At 58.6% G+C, this 21,057-nt stretch overlaps 3 protein-coding genes across 4 annotated transcripts in view; 2 read left to right on the forward strand and 1 right to left on the reverse strand.

Moving 5' to 3' along the window:
* Window positions 1-4,536, forward strand: part of LOC122193717 (zinc finger protein 282-like) — a 5,034-nt gene extending 498 nt beyond the window's left edge. Inside the window, exons 2-5 of one of the 2 annotated variants that reach the window (XM_042894579.1) lie at window positions 645-771; window positions 1,735-1,845; window positions 2,113-2,466; window positions 3,016-4,536. In XM_042894579.1, the coding sequence (XP_042750513.1) occupies window positions 645-771; window positions 1,735-1,845; window positions 2,113-2,466; window positions 3,016-3,818 (1,395 nt within the window). In that variant the 3' untranslated portion in view covers window positions 3,819-4,536. The remainder of the gene's footprint in view (window positions 1-644; window positions 772-1,734; window positions 1,846-2,112; window positions 2,467-3,015) is intronic. The other variant, XM_042894580.1, reaches the window with a different exon arrangement.
* Window positions 3,837-12,933, forward strand: LOC122193721 (zinc finger protein 398-like). Its single transcript, XM_042894586.1, has 5 exons — window positions 3,837-3,895; window positions 4,792-5,494; window positions 6,392-6,518; window positions 7,690-7,809; window positions 8,442-12,933. Exons 1-5 carry the CDS (start codon window positions 3,837-3,839, stop codon window positions 9,488-9,490), a joined length of 2,058 nt encoding a protein of 685 aa, XP_042750520.1. The 3' UTR covers window positions 9,491-12,933.
* LOC122193722 (zinc finger protein 777-like) lies at window positions 11,326-19,543 on the reverse strand. The gene is made up of 7 exons (XM_042894587.1): window positions 19,520-19,543; window positions 18,893-19,189; window positions 18,239-18,365; window positions 16,824-17,234; window positions 15,618-15,809; window positions 14,868-14,981; window positions 11,326-14,208 (listed from the first exon to the last, which is right to left on the reverse strand). Exons 1-7 carry the CDS (start codon window positions 19,541-19,543, stop codon window positions 13,373-13,375), a joined length of 2,001 nt encoding a protein of 666 aa, XP_042750521.1. The 3' UTR covers window positions 11,326-13,372.
* Between the last annotated feature and the right edge of the window lie 1,514 nt (window positions 19,544-21,057).

Here is a 21,057-nt window from a genome sequence, read left to right on the forward strand (position 1 = left end):
GTCAGGCTGGGGGCTGTTATGGAGCCTTTGCCTGAGGGTCAGCCTGGGGGCTGAGGCGATGTCTGTGGGGCAGGGGATCAACGTAGGGCTTCCTTATGGGGGTCTGGGTGTCAGGCTGGGGTCTGTTTGTGGGGGGCTGAGAGGTTGTCTGTGGGGCTGTGAGGTGGTCTGGCAGTTACTGATGGGGACTTTGTGGAACCGAGGCTGGGGGATGATGCTTTTTCAGCAGTTTGGGGGCGTTTGATGCTCTGGGTGTGAAGCTGGGGGCTGCTTCAAGGGCCAGAAGGGGGCTGGGGGTGTCTGGGGCTGGTACTGAGCCATGGGGCTCCTGCACAGAGATTTGGGGAGAAGGGTGAGGCAGGCTGGATTTAGGTTTCGGGGTCAATGATGGGCCTTTGAAGGACTGAGAAATCATTTGGGAACAGTGCAGTAGCCTATGGGATGCGTATGGTGCTATGGAGAGGTTGAATGGGCTGATGGGGGGGGAGGGGGCTGAGAGTGAGCCTGGAGGTTGCTTGTGGGCCCATTAGGAGGGGCGAAGGGGCCTTTTGGTGAATCTGAAGGGCTGCTCATGGGGCTCCCAGGGTCTGGGAGCTGGCTGGGAGGAGCTGGCAGATGCACTGAGCCCAGCCCTCTGCCCACAGCTGCCGGTGACTTTCAGGGATGTCTTTGTGGAGTTCAGCAGGGACGAGTGGGCCCTCCTGGATGATGAGCAGAAGGAGCTGCATCGGAGCGTGATGCAGAGCAACTGTGAAATGCTGGTGTCCCTGTGTATGCATCCGTGCTGGTTTGGCATTTCCCATCGCTATCCGGGCTGCTCTCCCTGGGTTGCTTTTCTTTACCTCTCATTGGGATCTGTAGCCCCAAACAATCAGCTCCAACTCTTGTCCCCTCTGGGAGCAAATGGAGGCTGTGGGGCTCAGGAGGGGGTAGAAAGTGCTCAGTGTCTCCTTGTGGAAAGCTGGGATGCCGTCCTCTCTGAGCTGCCATACAAATTCTCACTGCCACGATCTCTGTCAGGTTTCCTGTGTGTACCCCACGATGTCATATGGAACATCTCTCTCTGGCCAGTGTAGGTTCTGTCCCCTCCCAGCTCCTCGTGCCACTCAGCCCACTTGCTGGCAGGATAGCATGAGAAGTTGAGAAACCCAAATGTCTGCCCAGCACTGCTCAGCTGCAACTGAAACATCATCGTGTTACCGACGCTGGTTTTCTCCTAAGGCCAAAGCATGGCATCATAGCAGACACAAGGACAAAATCAGCTCTGTCCAACCTGAAACCCTCACGCTTGTCATTAATTCTACCCAGGGCTGAGGTGAAGGGAGCAGTGGGCTTGGATTTCCCTGCAGCTGGTGTCCCCTTAGCATCTCATGAGCTCACCTCCAAGTACAGCCCAGGTGAAAAATGAGGCACCAGCCAAATCCTGCAGTGGGCCAGATTGTTTTCCTGTCTTCAGGGCACTTTACACCTGTTGTGTGGGGGAATTCCGGGAGAACAGGTTTACCTAGTAATCCTAGGTGGAGCAGAGATGAATTATCAGATGAGCCTGAGGGTGCTTTTCAGATCCTCCATAGAGCTCCCTGTCTTTGCCTGTAACTCCTCGCGTGCAGCTTGTTTGGAGATGAGGTTTTGATGGATGGGGTGTGGGCTGTATGATGACAGCACGTGCAGAAGACAGTGGATGCACCTGCAAAGATGCTTCACGTCTCTGATGTTTGTCTTGTCCTTGAGCAGACTGTGACCTAGCCAAGCCTGAAGTCTTATTGCAGATGGAAAGAGGAGAGCCATGTGAACCGGCAGAGCCAGGCCTGGAGGGCACGGCGGTGTCCCTGAAGCCAGCTGCAGGTGAGTGATGCTGAGTCTCACCCATGCACGGATCCTGGCTCCTGCCTGCTTACCAGCACGCCAGCGGTCCTTGCCCTCAGCCACAGGGACAGGGGCAGCTCCTGGGGCCGTGCACAGGGATTGTGTTGGGAACATCAGTAGCCTGGAAGTCTCCCCCTGGCACGGAGCCCAGTGCCTTGAGACCCCGAGAGGGGACCCTCAGGCTCTGTCCTGGCTCCTATGGACCCCAGTAGGGGCTGGTGATGATGAGCACTCTTCTGTCCCCAGAAACAGACGGTCCTGGCTGTGCGAGCGGTGAAGCCCTGCTGCAGGTGGACACAGAGCAGTCTTCTACAGGGAGATGCAGGAACCTGGAGGACAGCAGGAGCCCTTCGGATGCATCTGACAGTAGTGCACACGAGTGTCTGGCGAGTCCACCGAAGCGAGGGACCCTGAGCCCTGGCTGTGCCTCACCTGAGGTCGTAATCCCCACCTCTGCCCTTGTAGCACACGTTCCTCAGGAAGCCATAGGAGCTCCAGCAGATCTCAGCCACCTGGCTACCTCCCCTCCCTGCCCCATCCCCACGTGCTGCCAGGAAGTGCTGACCCTGAGCCTGCCTCCATCTCTTCCTCCTGCAGCAGGTAAAGTGCAGAGCCCTTCCTCCCTCCTGCTGGGCTGGGGGCTCAGGGAGCACAGTGTGCAGCATTAGCTCTGCACGAACCTTTGCTGAGGCTTTTGGGACAGATTTCTACATGATTCACATAAGGGCCAAGAAGGGGTTAGCGCAGTAAATCCAGTTACCAGCTTTGAAACTATATAAAAATGGGATATGGCTTGGTGTGAACCAAGTCAGTCAGTTGGTTTGCGCTGAAGGATGAGCCCTTGATGTCTCTTCTGGATTCTTCCCATCCTCAGTGATGTTCGTCATCCCTTGGGGTGTCTGAGGTGACTGGCTGTAGTGGTGTCCTGCTGTGCTCTGGGTGGGTCTGTGGTCTGGGAAGGCACTGGGCTGGAAGAAGAGAGCGGTGCTGGCATTGGTAGCAGCTCCTGGGCGAGGAGAGAGGGAGACATGGGGGTCTTTGTGCCCCCTGGGTCTTTATGCCCCCTGGGTCTTTGTGCCCCCTTGGTCTTTATGCCTTGTTCTCAGAACTGAGCGGAAGAGTGATGCTGGGGTTCTGCCAAATTTCCAGCAGGTGCTGAGGTGGGGATCCCAGGAGAGGTCCTGCAGGAGCGGATCGGTGCTGAGGAGGGTCTGCAAAAGGAGGACTTGAAAGGTGCAGGGAACAGTGGCCAGTGTGTGGCAGCAGATGCTCCTGAAGAGCCGAGTAAGGAGGAGATGCCAGACCTTTGCCAAACAGCAGCGCACGTGGAGCCCAGCAGCTCGGCTGATCTGCTGGCAAAGCCAGAGGAGAGCGTGGGCAGAACCGCTGCCTGCCAGCGAAACTCCTCCCGAGAGAAGTTCTACAGGTGCGTGGTGTGCGGGAAGAACTTCCTGCTCAAGATCAACCTCATCATCCACCAGAAGAGCCACAGCAACTGGGTGCCGTACGTCTGCATCGAATGCAACCAGACCTTCATGTCCAAAAAGAAAATCCGGCGTCACCTGCGGATCCGGGCGGCCACCGGGTTCTGCCCATCCTCCGACACCGAGGGGGGCTCCAGCCTGGCGCCCTGCAGGGCCGCCCAGCCCCACACCCAGGGCAGCAGCACCAGGGAGCAGTGGGAGAAGTCCAACCCCAGCCGGTTCCCACTGTCTCCTCACAAAATTACGTATACGTGTACTGAATGCATGGAGAACTTCTCCAGCCAGAACTTTCTGGCGCTGCACCAGAGGACACACGCTGACCGGCATCACTTCACCCTGTGTCTCTGCTGCAATAGGAGCTTTGTCTGGGCCTCTGAATTCGTCCACCACAGCCAGAGCGACGCGGGCAGGAAGCGCTACTGGTGCAACGAGTGCCAGAAAGCCTACAAGCAGCTCCACTGCTCCTGAGGACACCAGAAGACCGACATGAGAAGGGAGAGCCTGCATGAGTGTAGCAGCAAACTGCCTCCGTACTCTGAGCCTGTGTAGGGGAGGGGGAGAGGAGGGCGAGGGGGCACTTCTGAAGATGGGGCTGCTGCTGGCCCTTCTCTCTTCATCCTCGACCGTGGGCTCTGGGCATTGTGGCTGGATCATCCCACCCTGCCCAGCGCCCATGGCTGCGTGCTCCTCTTCCTGAAGGTGGGAGGAGCGGCTGTGAGGAGCTGCTTTGGGGCTCTGGCTGTGGGAATTGGGTTCCTCCCCACAGCTGCATGTAGCTCTGCTGTGCTGCTGCTGGGAAACCTCCAGCTTTGTCGCCTTTGTACGGGCACCCTCCAGCACATCCGTGTCCCACATCCGTGTCCCGCTGCAGCACCCCATGTCTGTGCCCTTCATGGAGCTCCTGCGGGTCCTTGCTGCTGCCCTGAGGTCTACCCCTGCCTGGCTGCCAAGCCGGGGGCATTTCAGAGTTGTGACGGGAAGAATTCGAGGGTAAAATGGTGGAACTGGAGGGAGTGCTGCGTGTGGGGTGGGCACTGCTGGTGGGCAGCGAGGGAACGAGAGTGGGTTGTGTTGGAAAATAACGCGTGTTGGAAAATGACGTGAGGAGGGGTTCCCTGTGCCTGTATGATGGGGGCCGTGCTGTGGGGCAGGCTGGTTAATGGGTTAATTAAACCAGTCCTGGGAACGGAGCGGTTCTGTGAACGTTGGTGGGGCTTTTGGGGACTGAGAGGTGGGGGGGGGGGGGGGGGGGGGTCCGTGATTGAGGAAGCGGCTGGAAGTGGGGGAGCTGGGAATGGCGGGGGGAGGTCGGGAGCTGGGGTTGTACGGGGAGAAGCGGGAACTCCGCGCTTCTGTGAACGATTCGGGGTCTTTGGGGACTGGGAGGAGCGAGCGGGGTCGTGGGAGGCGTACGGCTGAGTGACGTCTGGATCCGGGGCAGTGCGGAGGGCCGGGCGGCGCTGAGGGAGCGGAGGGGCGGCGGCGCCTCGGCGGGCCGCGAGAGGGCGCCATCGCGCAGCGGCGGCGGCGGTGGCGGTGTGGGGTGGCCATGGCCCGGTGGGGCCCCGCTCAGGTACGGGCGCGGCGGGCGGCGGGCCTCCCTTCCACCGCGGTGCCTGACGCCGCGGGGAGCCGGGAGCGGGACCCGCCGCGGCGGGGAGGACGGGCCCGGGTCGGGCCCCGCCACCGCGGGGAGGGCGCGGGAGGGCCCCGCCGCGTCCCTGACCTCCTCCTCTCCCCGCCCGCAGGAGCCCGAGTGGGGGCCCGACGCCTGGCAGCCGCTCCCCCCGCAGCCCCCCGGCCCCGTCGCCGTCCCCACCGAAGGGGCGAAGCGGCCGCCGGCGGTGCACGAGATCTCGCTGTGGACGGTGGTGGCGGCGGTGCAGGCGGTGGAGCGGAAGGTGGAGGCGCAGGCCGTGCGGCTGCTGAGCCTGGAGGGCCGCGCGGAGACGGCCGAGAAGAAAATGTCGGAGCTGGAGAAGGCCGTGCTGGAGGTCGGCGGGCAGCTGGAGCGCCGCTGGGCCGCGCTGAGCGCCCTGCTGAGGGACAGCGCGAGGCGGCTGGAGCACGTCGAGAGGCAGCTGCGGAACAGAGCTGGCTGGGTGCCGCGGAACGGGCTGGGAACCGGCGGGGATGAGCCTCAGGTGACGGGGGGAGGCGACGGGGTGAGGGGTGGGTCCTAGGGCGCGGGGGATGAGCTCCAGGGAACGGGGTTGAGCCCGAAGTGATGGGAGATGTGCCTTAGGGCACGGGGGTGAGCCTCAGGTCATGGGGGTGCGTCTGTGGTGTGAGGGACAAGCGCCAAGGAACGGGGGATGAGCCCCGGGGCACAGGGAGTGAGCCTCAGGTAGTAGGGATGAATCCCAGGGCACAGCGGATGAGCCCAGGGTAACGTGGGACGAGCGCCAGGGAACAGGCAGTGAGCCCAAGGTAAGGGAGATAAGCTCTTGGTAACGGGGATGAGCCCTGGGGCACAGGGCACGAGTCCTAGGGAATGGAGAACAAGCTCGGAGTAACAGGGGCCAAGGGCCAAGTGTGAGGTAGCAAAGGTGAGCCCTGGGGAATGGGGTCCAGCCTCAGGAAATCTGGGACGAACTTCATCCAACGAATGTGCATAAGGCAGTGAGGATGCGCTCAAGGTAACGGCGCGGATGGAATGCTCTTGTGGGTGTTGTGCAGGGTGGGGCAGCAGGGATGTGGCTCCTTCCAAGCTTTGCCTTGAGCCCTTCCAGCTCCTCCCCATCTCCAGTGGAAAAAAAGGGAACAAATTACAGATGTAGCCCTGCTGAGCCCTGCTAGTTGCCTTGCAGGGTAGGATGCCTTCCCATACATGTCGTGCTCTGATGTGATGGGGACTGCCCCAGGTTGATGGCGTGGATCTGGAGAAGGAGCTGCAAACCTCCTGGCTGTTAGGGGAGAGGCCTCAGGCCAGGGCATGGGGCCTTTCCCCAAGAGCTCTGTGCTGTCACACAGACATAGGGGGGCTGTGTGAGGAGAGACGAGGCAAGACAGTGCTCAGGAGGTGCCTCCTGCCATTCCAGGTCCCTGCGTCAGGTGAGGACGATGCTGCCTGTTTGGCAGAGCAGGAGTGGGGCGGTGTGGACAGCCGGCAGCAGGAGCTGTACAGGATGGAAGTGAAGGGGAGCTATGAGGCTGTGGTCTCTCTCGGTGAGATTCATTCCCTGCGCTTGTGTCAGACTGTCATATCCCATGCTGAACTTTGCTTTGCATAGGTTACTGTGTTATCTGGATATTTGGAGAACAAGCAGTGAATGGCGAGGCCTTGGCACCGTTAGGGTTTGGTCACGGGTGACAGCTGTGCGTCACATCCTCAGCCTTTGGTGGTTCTCAGCACTGGGGGAACGTCGTGCCTCGCTGGCACGGCACTCTGCAATCCCGCCTTCCAGTACAGGTGTACTGCACATATGCACCACCCTGGAGGAATTTGCTGGGAGCGGTCTTAAATTTTAGCACTGGTTATTTTGGGCTGTAATTTTAAAATGGTGATAAAGTCCAAAGTTCAGTTCTTGCTGAGGTAACTAAAATCAGTCACCTGGCATGGCTGACATCAGCCTCCTTGCTCTACCTGTCCTGCAGAAGCTGCGCCCAGGCCCCAGCTGTGCAGGAGCAGCTCTTCCCTGAGAGGTGCTGGTGTTGAATCATAGAATCATGGAATCACAAGGTTGGAAACGACCTATAAGATCATCCAGTCCAACCATCTCCTCATCACCATTGCCACCACCAGCACTAAACCATATCATGCAGCACGTCATCCAGGCGCCTCTTGAACACTGCCAGGGACGGCGACTCCACCACCTCCCTGTGCAGCCATTGCAGTGCCTGACCACTCTCTGAGAGAAAAAGTTCTTCCTCATGTCCAACCTGAACCTCCTCTGATACAACTTGCGGCCATTGCATGTGCTGCTCGTTGCCTGGGAGAAGAGGCCAAATCCCTCTTCACCACAGCCTCCCTTCAGGAAGTTGTACAGTGCAATGAGGTCTGCCCTGAGCTCCTCTTCTCCACACTGAACAATCCCAGCTCCCTCAGCCACTCCTCATATTTGTGCTCCAGACCCCTCACCATTTCGTTGCCCTTCTCTGCACACGTTCCAGGGCCTCAATGTCTTTCCTGTAGTGAGGAGCCCAAAACTGAACACAGCACTTGAGGTGCGGCCTCACCAGTGCTGAGTAGAGGGGGATGATCACCTCCCTGCTTCTGCTGGCCACACTGTTTCTAATGCAGGCCAGGATGCTGTTGGCCCTCTTGGCCACCTGAGCACACTGTTGGCTCATGTTGGTGCCCAGGATCAGCTCTTTGCACACCTGCTTCTTCCCCCAGGGCCCGGGGACGCCAGTTCCAAATCTGCTCTGCTGTTGACAACTGAGGATGGGGAGGATTCAGCTTCCAGGACCCACGGGCTGCTGGAGGAGGGAGCTGTGTTGGGGCACGGTGGTGGCGGTGAGTCACAGTGGTGGCATTGATGGCACTGCAGTGAATGCCAGGGGTGGTGGGGAAGGGTTGTGTGCAGGTTGAGTGAATGGAAATTGAAAATGGAGAAGGAAAATCAGTGCCGAAGGGGGAAGGAAATCTGGAAGAGACCACACCAAAACTCTAAGCCCAGAGCAGCACACTTGGCAAGAGAGGAAAAAGCGTGGGCAAGGCTTAGTGTGAGAGTGGCTCTGTGGCTTCTCAGTCCTGCTCCTGGAAGGTTTTGCTTTGGTCACTTCCTCTAGATTTACCCAACTAATCTCTGCCGTTCCTAACAGAGTTCCCTGCAGGACTGAGGACTCTGCAGCTGCACTGTTGCTTTCATGTTTTCCTGTTTTGGGTTCTTTATGAATATTACATCATTGCTCCACTGAATGTCCCCAGGCAGCCCCCAGCAGACACAGCGCCTTCCTGCCTTGTGCCCTTCTCCCCCTTTGCTCATGGTAGATCCCTTTTGCTCCATCTGTAGCAGCACATTTGCTGGTTGTCTGCTCATGTCTCACCCGCGTGCTGCAGGGGAAGGCCAGCTTCTGCTCCGCTGCTGGGGATACAGGCCTGGGAGAGCTTTATTTTGCTGGGAATGAATTACTGTTTCTCAGCAGGTGAGAAGATCGTGATCAAGACAGAAGAGCAGCAGCCGCAGGAGGAAGGACTGGAAATGCTGGCTCTGCCACAGGTGTCCTCTGTGAGGCTGGAAGAGGAGGTTCCCCTGGGCCAGGAGCCGCCGGTGCCTTGGGAGAGCCACGCCGTCATGGACGAGCAGAAGGCGGCAGCAGAGGGCTTAGGGGAGCTCTGCAAACACGGGGCTGCTCAGCCTGACTTCAAGCCTGCGGTCATCCCAGTGGAAGCTCGCCCAGCCCCGGCCTTGCATTTCCCATCAGAACAGGGGCACGGCGCGGAGACCGAGCAGCCATTCGCTCTGCCCCAGGGGATGCTGCTGGGGGAGGATGCCGCCACAGAGGCCGCCTCGACGCAGGCTGGCACAGAGGAGCACGGCCCGCCTGGCGCGGGGGATGAACCCCGTGTGCCGCCGCAGGGCTGGAAGAACGTCCGGCTGAAACGCAGCCTCCTGGCGCGGCAGCAGAGCCACGCGAGGAAGAGCAACGGCTCCTTCATCTGCACGGCCTGCGGGAAGAGCCTGGCCCACCACGCCGCTCTGCTGCGGCACCAGCGCCTGCACACGGGAGAGCGGCCCTTCCAGTGCCCCGCCTGCGGGAAGAGCTTCAACGAGAAATCCAACCTCAACAAACACTACCGCATCCACACCGGGGAGCGGCCCTACTGCTGCCCCGCCTGCGGCAAGGGCTTCATCCAGAAGCACCACCTGCAGAAACACCAACGCATCCACGGGGTGCAGCTGCGGGGCGGCTGGGCGGGACGGCCGCGTGCCAGCGCAGCCGGGGAGCGGCTCTACCGCTGCATCGAGTGCACGGAGAGCTTCCCCATGCAGACGTTGCTGGAGGAGCACCAGCGCCGGCACACCCAGCAGCGGCCCTTCCAGTGCAGCGGCTGCAGCAAGAGCTTCCGCCACCGGCAGTCCTTGAACCACCACCAGAAGGTCCACGCCGTGGCCAACGCTCCCGCTGCCAGCTTGCCAAACCGCGGGCCGGGGACGGACCGCTGCAAGCCGCTGACCCAGGATAATCCGTAGCACGAGGGCTGCAGATGGGATGGAAGGGGTGGCGTTTCTGCAGGCGGAGAGGTGCGGCAGCCTGCGGTGGAGGGCAGCCGGCATCACAGCCCCACAGGGATGAGGATGGAGCCGGCTGATCCACTGCGTGAGCACGAGGAGACCGAGTGGCCCTGGACCCACCGGAGCCGGTCTGGTGGTAGGGCTGAGCTGGGCTGTGCTGCTACCCAGTGGAAAAAGGCTGAGCCAAAGAGCAGCTCGGTGTGTTGGGCACTGTGGGACGGGGAGCGGAGCGCTTGAAATCAGGTTTACTTCAGTTCGTAACAGCGTTGAGGTTGGCTGGGGAGTGCGGGTGCCCAGGGAGAGGCTGTTGTTGCTGGGACAACCGGAGTCACCGCACAAACGGGGAGAGGTTTGGATAAAGGATTGGACTGACGCCATCTCCTGTTGAGCTTGGGTGTCGATGGGGCCGGAGCCACAGCGGGAGCACCGCGGTACTGTCCTTGCATGCCTGTCACCCCACGTCCCCGCCGAAACCCTGTGCTGTCTGGCTCACTACATGGGTGCTGCTGCCCGCCTGGGGTCTCGCCCAGCTCTGAGCCTGGCGATCCTACAGAGATGCAGAGCTCCTGTTCACAGCCCCATTCAGCTGCAAACTGCGGCTCTTGGGCAGCATTAGCACAACAAAGCCCTTATCTGCCCTCTGCTCTGCCCCATGGCCTGCCAAGGCTCCATCGCCCATGGGCAGCCCCTCCTCCTCCTCTCCTCAGCCCAGCTTTTGTGATTTCGGTCCTGTCACACCGTGTCCCAGGTGCCCTTGCCGTCATGCATCCCAACACAAGCAGACGCTGCACTTGCAGCCCAGAAGCCAACCGTGCTCTGGGTACAGCAGGTCGGAGTACCTTTGCTATGGGGGCAGGCTGAGAGCTGCCTGGACGCAGCCCTGCGAGGCCAGCACTGGTTGGGCAGGACTGGGTGGCCCCACTGTGAAGGATGTGGGCACAGCACCAAGGACTGATGGCCACGGCCACCACGGTGCCACCCAGCAGAGGGGATGCTGAGACTGGACACCCATCCTGGCCAGGTGATGTGTGGTAACAGCGGCCGCGTGGGACACGGCATGAAGGAGGGGACAATGGCGTCCTAGGAACGTCGTAGGATAAGGGGGATGACAATGGCAGCCTGGTGACACCCTGTGGACGGTGGCAGAACTGAGGCCGGGCCTGAGCACAGTGGTGCTGATGCGTTGGGCGTAGCCTCATCTGCGCCCCCCCCCTTCTCAGCAATGGCCGAGAAAATGCCCCCCAGCGCCCCCTGCCCGTTCTGTGCACTGCGTGCTGGGAGGCCGTGCCCTCATGACGCAGCGTGGCCACTGCCATGGGCCAGTGATGGCCAAAGATGCCCTGTGAATGTCCCATGTTGGACGGGACCCACAAGGACCACTGAGTCCGATCCCTGGCCACATACAGGGCCACCCAAATGCTCTGTTTGAGAGCAGTGTCCCAATGCTCTGCAAGCTCCAGCAGCTCAGGGCTGTGCCCACCGCTCTCTGGGGCAGTGCCTCTCTCTACCCCCCGCCCTCCCCTGACGCAGCTCCATGCCATACCCTCACACCCTCAGGCCCACAATGGCAATGGGGACCCACATGAGGGACTTCCTGGGTGAGATGGAAGCAGTGTGGCTCTGGGAGCCATAGAGGTGTGCGCAGGTGCAGCCATACACACAGATCAGTGTGCGTGCCAGATGCTCAGAGGGCAGATCTCCCTTAAGCTGCACAGTGCAGCCCCTGCTCCCTTCTATGTGAGCAGCACTAACACATACACCTGCAGAAAGATAACCAAGAACAGGCACGCACATACAGACAAAACATTTTACTGATTCCACAGCCTGAGAAAGGGATGAGAGATTTCCTACAAAAGACTGGTCCCACTCACAAAGCAAATGCTCCAGGCCCATCTCCTCCCCGCAGCCCCCAGACTCAGAGGTGTGTGATGACACCGTTGCAGCAGCTGACTTGCCCTGCAGTGCAGGGATTTACTGTGACAGTTACCTGGGCAGGGACAACCAATATCAGCCCTCGCTGCAGCAGAGCTTGCTGCCAGACCATCACCTCAGAGCCTGCAAGGCAGCAGCCACCCCTGTCTCATGGAGCTTCGCAGTGCCATGGTGCTGGGGACAAGTGCAGGGCAGCGTGAGAATGGCCTGGAGCATTTAAAGCAGGGCACAGCAGTGCAGCCCAGCCCTGTCCTGTGCACCATGGATGCGTGCGACAGGAAGTGGCCCAGGCAGTGTCACCTTGTGGCCCTTCAGACCTTAATAGGTGGCCAGGAATGAAAAATCTAAAGTAATTGGTTCCCCACACACCCTGCCCAGAGAGGGGCACACGCTTCATAATTTCAAGTAATCACATCAATTAAATGGAGCAAAAGAACTCAAGTGTGCTAGCAGCTTGGCCTGCATGGCGATGCCAGCAGGGCTTCTCTCTACACGTGGTTTGTGTTCCCCAGCAGAGCATCTGGTGGCTCACATGGTTCCTGGGGCCACCAGCGCCCCTCTGGCCTGGCTTTGTCACCTACCAGGCTGCCTCTCCATGGGACAGCTGAGGTAGCTAGCGTAACTATTCTTCCACGTGGTTAGTTATAGAGGGGTTGTGCATGGCTTCTGGGCACAGCAGGGACGAGCAGAGGGAACACTCCAGTGCAGAGAAGCTGACATAGCAAGACCCACCTGGACACCTTCCTGTGCAACCTACCATAGGGAACCTGTATGAGCAGGAGGGTTGGACTGCAGGATCTCCAGAGGCCCCTCCTGACCCCTATGCTTCTGTGATTCTGTGTCAGCCAACACATCCAAGGCAAGGGGGTCCCTGTGCAGGCTGTGCTGCAGCACAGGAGGAATCCTACCTGCAGAGTTTTCTTAAAAGCATTCTTAGCTTTTAAGAGGCTATTAGCCATCTTGAAGGCTGGCCTTCTTCAAGGGAAGATTGCTGCTGGGACACACGACCCACAGCATCCCTGCAGAGTCGCGGGTTGTCCTGTTCTGCCTGTCTTCCAGCTCAATGGACTGGTGTTCCCCAGCAGATCTCACGTTCAGTGGATTTAATCAGCAGGATGGGTTATCAGACAAGCACGGCCAGGACATGATGGGATCTCAGAAGTGCCCCGTTCTCCACCTGGCAATCGTGGCCAAGAAACAGTCACCAAAATGAAGAGCTCATTGGGAATTCACTCTAATTTTCCAGTTTGAGACCCTTCTGTCCTTCCACTTCACTGTTAAATTCTGTTTCCAAAACAAAGTGGTCGGCTCCAGCATCAAATAACAGCTGAGCTCAACAGCTGCTTACAACTTCCTTTGCTGGGCTGCAGGAGACATACCTGCTCATGTGGGGAGGTCAGTTTGGGACAGTTCCATGCATCAGCCAGCAGACACAAAACTGAGGGACAGTAAAGCATTTTGTATCACCAGAGGCTTCCGTAATTTGTTCTACATAATGGCATCCAGGCTTTGATTCATTCTGCAACCACGGGAATTCCATCTGATAGATGGCACACCATCCCAGTGTGTGTAAAAATCCGTCCTGATGCTCAGTTTCTCCCTGGAGAAACAAGCAATTTGGATCTCTCCTGTTGTCGTTTGTTGCCTCCCAAACTGCCACCCTATTTCCTAGTTTCACAACAGGCCGGACTGCGCTCCCACCACAGCAGTGGATGTGGCAGTTCTTGAATGGGAACCGGTGCCGCTGGAGGGTGCCTTCCAAGTTGGGATATCACAAGTCTAGGATTATCTGGGAGTATGTGTTCTGCAGCAAGCACCGGGAGTGCCTTCACTGAACAGCTCTGGCTGCACTTCTCAAGTGCCTGGTTCAGCGTGTGAGCAGCGCTCTGGCCGGGCATCTGGGGCTCCTTAGGGCTGCAGCCAGCCGGCCGTTGCTGCGGGCTGCTCTGCTTTGGGCTGCTGGTTCTCCAGGGCTTTCTGGCGTTCGTGTATTTGCTCGTGGCGCACCAGGTGAGTTTGGCGGCTGAAGCATTTCTTGCAGGTGGAGCAGCAGTACGGCCTGTGGGTCTTCAGGTGACGCTGGAGGGAAGAGGGGCACGAGAGACTCTTGTTGCAAAGGTTGCATTTAACCACGTTCCTTGTATGAGCGCTAGGCATTTGCTGTTGTGACAAATAGGGTCTGGATGGCTCCTCCTTGGCCTGGCCCAGCCAGGACCCCCCTGCACGTGTCCCGTAAGTCAGGCTTTGGGCACTGCCGTGAAGAGACTTGCAGAGCTTCTTCCTCGGCCCCATCCTCAATTCCGGGTGGGTGTTCCCCCACACCTTGGCCGCAAAGGCCCTCTCTTGTGTGTGGATGCCCTGGTGAAGGACCAAGCTTTTTTTGTCGGTGAAGCTGATCTCGCATATCGTGCACTCATAGGGCCCCTCCTTGGCGTGGCTCCGCTGGTGGATGATGAGGTTGATCTTCAGGCGGAAGCGCCTTCCGCACTCGGTGCAGGGGTGCGACCACTCGCGCACGTAGCCGCGCCGGCAGTCGCCCATCAGCAGGCTGCTGCTCGCGTACCTGCTCGGCTTCTTCTTGCTCTTGGGTTTGGCTTGCTCTCCTGGGCACTTCTGGACCTCGGGGCCAGGAGAAGGTGCAGATGCCTCTTGTGAGGCCACGGGCCTTTCCTCTTTCACCTTGACGCTTACAGGAAGAGAAGCCGCTTCAGAGGCCTTTTCATTTTCTGACAGAAAGATTTCCTCTGGAAAGAGACAACGGAGCCGTGAGTCACTCACCCTCACAGCAATCTGACGCTTTGGTAAGGTCTCAAAGCACTGAGCACATTTCTTAATTGAGCTGCCAACAAATCTGAGAATGCAGTGTGGAAAGGCGCAGGTGCTGCTGCAGAGTTGCTGCCCACATGCATGAAGCAGACCAGTGGGTGCCAGGGGCAGATCTGCTGCTCCCAGAACTCGGCTGTGCTGCCCTGCGGTGCCACCAGGGCAGGTTGTGCAAAGAGAGCCGCCCCAAACAATACCAACAACGGCCACGAGGTGTAGCACGATAAAAAGTGATGGGAGGGCTGCGTTCTGCAGAACCTCCAGGCTCTTTGCTCCTGTCAAACTTGCATCTGTCAGTAAATGCCAAACATTACAGGCAAATGAGCACATTTCCCCTAATTTCTGACAGAACCATCTCCAACTCATTGCTTCTCTGGAGATGATAGAGCTGAACACTGTGCCCTGCACCAGAGCCCTTCCTCACTGGGTAGCTGTCCCAAAATCTGTCACGGAGTTCACTAGATCAATCTACACCCACGACAGCAGCAAAAGAAACATTCCCCTCAGCCCTCATTCCAAGCCTGTTGGAGCTGCTCCCTGCCTGCTGTGCACTGCATCCTCCACATATGGGGATACTCACCAGAGCCAAACTCTGCTGGGTCATCTTCCACCTCTGAGTCGGGATGATCTTCCCTGCTTGCTTCCTTTTTCTGTGCACTCATGGACAAAACACGCATCACCACCCTGGGAAATTCTGTTTGTAAAGGAGATAAAAGCAATTTTAAACATCCCAGTTTTCTGTCTCCTTGCTTTGGTGTGATGCTACCTGGAGATGTGTGACATGCATGGTGAGGCACTGGCACGGGCTGCCCAGAGGGTGGGGGTCAGCATCCTTGGAGGTGCTCCACAACCACAGAGATGTGGCACTGAGGGACGTGGTCAGAGGGCATGGTGAGGGGGGGAACATGGCTGGATTAGAATTCAGTGATCTTTTCCAACCTTAATGATTCTATGACATCAAAAATGTGCAAAGCATCAGCAGGAATTGGAATGAAGCCACACAGCAGGATCAAAAGCAGAGAGAGATCCGGGAAGAGCCACCAAAGTGCCACAAGCCGTCCCTTATGCACAGCAGCCTACTCCCTCCTCAACTCTCTCCACTGACCCTACAGATGGCATTTCTTCCATGACTTGCCTTCAGAACATTAAACACCTTCCATTTTCCCTAGTAGCACATTAATAGCACACCCCAGGACTTCTGCCTTCCCCTGCTAGTGCTCCTCTAAGCACAGAGGCCAGCCATACCCTCCTTCAGACACTGCTGGGAGATCTGACAGCAGGGACAGGAAGAGCTGGGGAAGCACTTCCTCCTGGCACCCTGGGAACTTACTTGTGCAACCTTTCAAATGGACTTCTTCTTTTCCCACAGTCTTTTTCTTCTGGTCCATCTCTTTCAGTGTTTGTGGGGGTTCCTGACTGTCTTGGATAAACGGCGCTGGGGGCTCCTGGGCATCTTGGACACAGAGCTCTTCATTCTTATCAGTCTGGGATGGGATGTCAGGATTGGACACAGCAGACTCTGCTTAGGGACAGAGAAGCAGATGACAGCATGTTTTGTTAGGAACTGGCTGCAACAACACTCTGCTGAAAGGTCAGAAACTTCAGAACGACTGTTCCTCCTTAACCCCAGAGATGGCAGGCAGGAAGGACAGACACAAATGCTACCCGTGCTCTAACAGGCAAAGTGGTGCTGATTTCATGGTGTTATGGTAGGATCCGCCCATAAGGCACAACTGCAGCTCAAGTACAGAGAAAATCTGAGTAACAGAACGTGACTTGAAATCTGAACGGAGAGGGAAAAACCATGCCCATGAACATCACTTTCTATCTCCTAAGGAGCTTCGTAAACCAACCTGCAGTCATGACGGGGCTCCTATAGTTTCGGAGTAACTTTCCAAGGACAGACCCTGCCCTTTGCCTGTCAGCATTCACTCTGCCTTTCCTGAAGCTTTTGTAGCTCCCAGCTTGTACTTCCAACAAGAAATAGCTCTCAAACACACCTCCACCTCTGGCTCTGACTGCAGCTTTCCAGCATCTTCTACCTTTCTTGCCTGGCCTTCAAAATCTGGCAATTAATTTTTCCAACTCTTTCTTGCTGTACCCCATGGCTCTCCTGACTCCTTTTGCAGCCCCTGGAGCTAGCAAGGCTGCTCCAGCCTCCTCCCTCCACTGCAGGCTCCTACTTCCAATGAGGTCTCCTCTCTCAGCAAAGCAAGCAGTACTGTCTTCAAAAGCATTAAGGCTGATGCGTGCAATCAGGTGGAGGACTGCAGAACTGCACAGGAAAAGGGCTGGAAGAGACCACGAGGTTTGCCCTGCTGCTGCAGGCTCTACTCGAGCCCTTTGTCTCCACAGGATTCATCTGGCCAAGCATAAACATTTCTCTTGGGTAGCTGTCCAAAAATCTGTCACAGAGTTAACTAGACAATACAATCAAAAGAACCTCAGAGCAGGTCATTCCTAACAGACATCAATGGGAGATCTGACAGGGCTGAGACAGGACCTGCCACGTCCCTCTGGCACATGTGAAACTTACCCCTGTCAGCTTCCACACGGACATCTTTTCCCAAAGCCTCCTCCATCTGGTCCATCTCTTCTGGTGCTTGCAGGGGCTCCTGGCGACCTCCGATGCACGTCTGCAGGGTACTGTGGCCATTGATGCACGTTTGTGTGGGCTCCTGACCATCTCTGAGGCGCGTCTTCAGATGCTCCTCACTGTCTCTGCTGCAGCCCTGCATGGGCTCCTCCCTGCCTTGGATGTGTGCCTGCAGAGGTTCCTCACTGCCTGGGCTGTGTGTCTGCGTGAGCTCCTGCCCATCCTGGACGGTCTGTGGGGGTTCTGGAGCGCCTTGGTCCAGCGTCTGCGGGGGCTTCCAACAGTCTTTGACACAGAGCTCTTCACCCCTCTCAATTCGAGACAGGATGTCAGGCTTGGACACGGCATAGTCTGCTCAGAGAAGCAGAGGACAACAGGTTTTGTTAGGAACTGGCTGTTACTGTAGCAAATTGCCCGGCCCCAGAGGCTGACAGGCAGCCTGGACAGACGCAGACCTCCCACCTGCACTGACACAAGGGAGAACAGTGGTTCCGTGGTGGGATTCACACATTGGCACAGCTGTTGCTCAAGTACAGCAAAGATCAAAATAATGGACGGTGACCTAAAACCTCAAAGGAGAGGCTCTGAATTTAACATTTTCCTCCAGTCTCAGCATTAGCAGTGATTTGAAGATGGCTGATCCATCGCTATCGGATTAGTTCAGTTCTGAGGCAGGGACAGAAAGATTCCTGCTCCATAGAGACGGCTGTGTCAGATGGATCATTTTAAGAACAGGTTTGCTGTTTCTACAGAGTACTGCTAGAAAAATGAAGTCTCTACTGAGAAAAGTGAAGTCTCATTGTCAGTAACTGCATGGACCACCACACTACCAGTTGCCCAAGAAACAGTTTCTGATAAGAAACATCTTCTAGCCCAAACCATCCAAGAACATGTCAAATGTCCTTAGAAGGACTGAACATGATTAGGTTGGTTCTTTACCAAGGCATGTGCAAATGTCCCTGTCGCTTTACATCAGTGCTAAAAAGACAGAAAACAAAACGTCGTTCAAGATGCAATTATCAGACTTCACCTAGATAATTCCTGAACTGCGCTGGAAGATCACGATGGTTCCCTGACCATCCTGAATCCTCTCATACAGTCATTAAGAACAGCATCACACATGGATATATTTTTTTTAATAATAGATGCTGTTTGCATTATTATCACTACTATCAACTATTACTAGTGTATATCACTTATAGGTTTTGTTTACTGGTAACAAGCAGGAAGGATGGAAAATGATTGGCTGCCCAGGTTCTGCAAGCCATGGGCAGTCAGCCCCACTGAACAAGAGAGAAACAGCCTGAGTTAAACACAAGAGAAGCTCACTGGGAGAAGCAGAGCCCGTGCCTTACCCAGGGAAATCAGGGTCTCGTAGTTACCCCTCATCACAGCTTTGTACAGATCCTTCTGCCAGCTGTCCAGTCTCTCCCACTCCTGCTCGTTGAAGTACACAGCAATGTCATCAAATGTGACGGGTACCTGGAACCACAAATTAACATTACGTTACGCTTGGTGACTCGGTTGCTGCAATTACAGATAACTGGAAGTAGCACACATGAAGGGAACGCCTGGCTTTGGTCACAGGAGCTGAGGGCAAAGCACGCCTGGCCACGCGGGGGGTGCAAGTCTCGGTTTCACAGGTGCTCATCTGCCCCAGCGCATCGCTGAGAGCAGAGAGCTCCAGCATTTCCACAATTTGTGGCGTCTGTGCTTCCAGGGCCCGCATGCAGAGCCAGCTGTGGGCTGCAGATCCTCAGACAACTCAAGGCAGGAGCGGCACCAGGGACAGAGCTGCAGGACTATAGCACGAAACCGCAGCCCACGCTGTAGGTACGACGGGTCTGCGCCGTGCTCTCTGCCACATCTCTGTGCACTGATGCTGGCAGCAGCGCAGCTCCGGGGCTCAGCACCCCAGCCGCGGGGATGGGGACCGGCCCTTCTTCGCCACCGAGGCGCTTAGGGCTCACGGCACCGGCAGGACCGCGAGCGCAGCCCCGCGCCTTCACCTTGGGCACCTCGCCCCTGGTGCTGGGGGGCAGCCGCAGGATCCAGAAGTTCCTGTTCTTCAGCAGGTTCTCCACGTTGTCCAGGCGCTGCTGGAGGTGCCCGTAGCCCTGTAGCAGGTTGCCCAGTGCCGCCAGGTTGCTGCCCAGCTCTCCCACCAGGTTCTCGAAGGCCAACAGCCGCCGCTCGGCCTTCTCGGTGCGGCTCCAAAGCTCTCGCAGCTGCCGTGCCTGAGCCTCGCCCGGCCCCGCGGCCTGCGCGGCCCGAGCCCTGCGGGTGCGCGTGCTCCACGACGAAGCCTGCGAGGAGAACAGACGGGACGGGAGGCCGGGCCGGAGCCCGGCGCCGCGGGGCGCTCTGGGGGAGCCCCGCGCAGCCCACACCGCGCCCGACCCCCGGAGGCGCCGCCGCCCGGCCGGGCCGCTCCGCTCCAACCGCCGCCGGGCCCAGAGGCTCCACGCCCCTCACCCACAGCCCCAGCACCTCGGGACCCCCGGCGCCACGGCATGCACGCCCCCAGAAGGGACCCCCTCTGTCCCCGACCGCCGTCGGGCTGCAGGGGGCCGCTGCCGGGCCGGCCCCGCCAGGCGGACCCTCGGAACCCCGCGGGGCCCGGCCCCGACCCTCACCTCAGCGAGGCCCGGGCAGGACATGGCCGCCGCCGCCGGCACCGCGCGCCCTGAGGCCGCCGCGCTCCGCCGGGCCGCGAGGGGGCGCCTGCCGCTTGGGCGGGGCCGAGCGCGGGGATCGGGCGCCACCTGGAGGCTGCAGGAGCGGAGGGGGCGTGGCCTACCTGCTCGGGGGCGTGGTTGGATACTGTTTGGGGGCGTGGTTTAGGGAGGGGGCGTGGCTCACGTGGCGCGCCGGCACCTCGGGGCGCGCTGTGCACCGCGTTGACGGCGCCCCTGACAGCTCCGCTCCATCCCTTCTGCGCACGGGTTGCCCAGACCGGCCCTCCTCGGCTCCCCCGCTCGGCTGTGCCCCGAGGCGAGCCCTGCACCGGCACCGCGGAGATCCGGGGGGACGAGGGGCAACAGAGCTGTCCTGAGTGGAGCTGTTCCAGGGGCGGGCGGCGGCAGGACAGGGCACCCCTCAGCTCCCGGTGCCCTGGAGCCGCCAACGGAGCCACCCATGGCTGTGCCTCGCCAGGTAGGAAGGGGCAGCGCGGCCCTGGGGCACGGGGAGGGCTCTGCCTCAGCTGTATCTGCGGGCACAGGGGGCACAGAACCAGCAATGCCCCCGTGCAGGGACTCCCTGCACCCCGCAGCCCCCAGGGTGGAGCGTTGGACTCTGCGTACTCCCAACCCCGCGGGATGGCTGCAGACCCTTTTTGGCCGATTTGTGCTAATTTCCTGGCACGTCCCTGATGGAGCACTGCCAGCATCACGCGTGGCATACAGAGCATGAGGTTGGGCAGCAGCACCTCTGCAAATAGCATCGTGTCGGGATGCATCATGTCACTGGTGGAGCGCGAAGTGCACAAGCTGTGTGCACGGGGATGCGGTGGGACTCCTGGTTGTGTCTGCAGTGACAATTGGTTGGAGCAGATGTGGAGTGCGGGACCTCAGACCTCCGCCAAGCAGTGCTGAATGGCTGTTAGGAGGGCACAGCGCTTGGCACTGGGTTTCTGCATGCCATGTGTGTGTGACACACAGCATCACAGCTGACACAACTCAGAGGGTGGTGAGGCACTGGCACAGGTTGCCCAAGGAGGCTGTGGATGCCCCATCCCTGCAGGCGTTCAAGGCCAGGCTGGATGTGGCTCTGGGCAGCCTGGGCTGCTGGTTGGCGACCTGCACACAGCAGGGATGAGCATTGTGATCCTTTTCAATCCAGGTTCTATGATGATTCTATGACACAGGCACTTCAGGGACTTCTGTGCCACGGCTCACAGTGTGCCACCAGCTCTGCTGTACCCCAGTGAAGCCACAGCTCCCACCCCAGAGGCACATCCTTTCTTGCCCCTGCAGCCTTGAATGGACCTGGGCCACACGTGGTGCCCAGTGGTGCAATTGCAGCCCCCACGAGGCCGAGCTCCGCATTGTCCCCTTTGAGGAGGAAGCTGTCCCTGTACCCCATAGCCCCATTCCTGCACCATCCCCGTGCCCAGAGCAGGTGCTGCTGGAGGGACACGTCCTCCTCCCCTGCATTGCCACCATCTGTGTCT

The sequence above is a fragment of the Lagopus leucura genome, unplaced genomic scaffold, assembly GCF_019238085.1.
Source record: "Lagopus leucura isolate 7727_CA_CO unplaced genomic scaffold, USGS_WTPT01 227-14_obj-0_obj, whole genome shotgun sequence".
Lineage (NCBI taxonomy): Eukaryota > Metazoa > Chordata > Aves > Galliformes > Phasianidae > Lagopus > Lagopus leucura.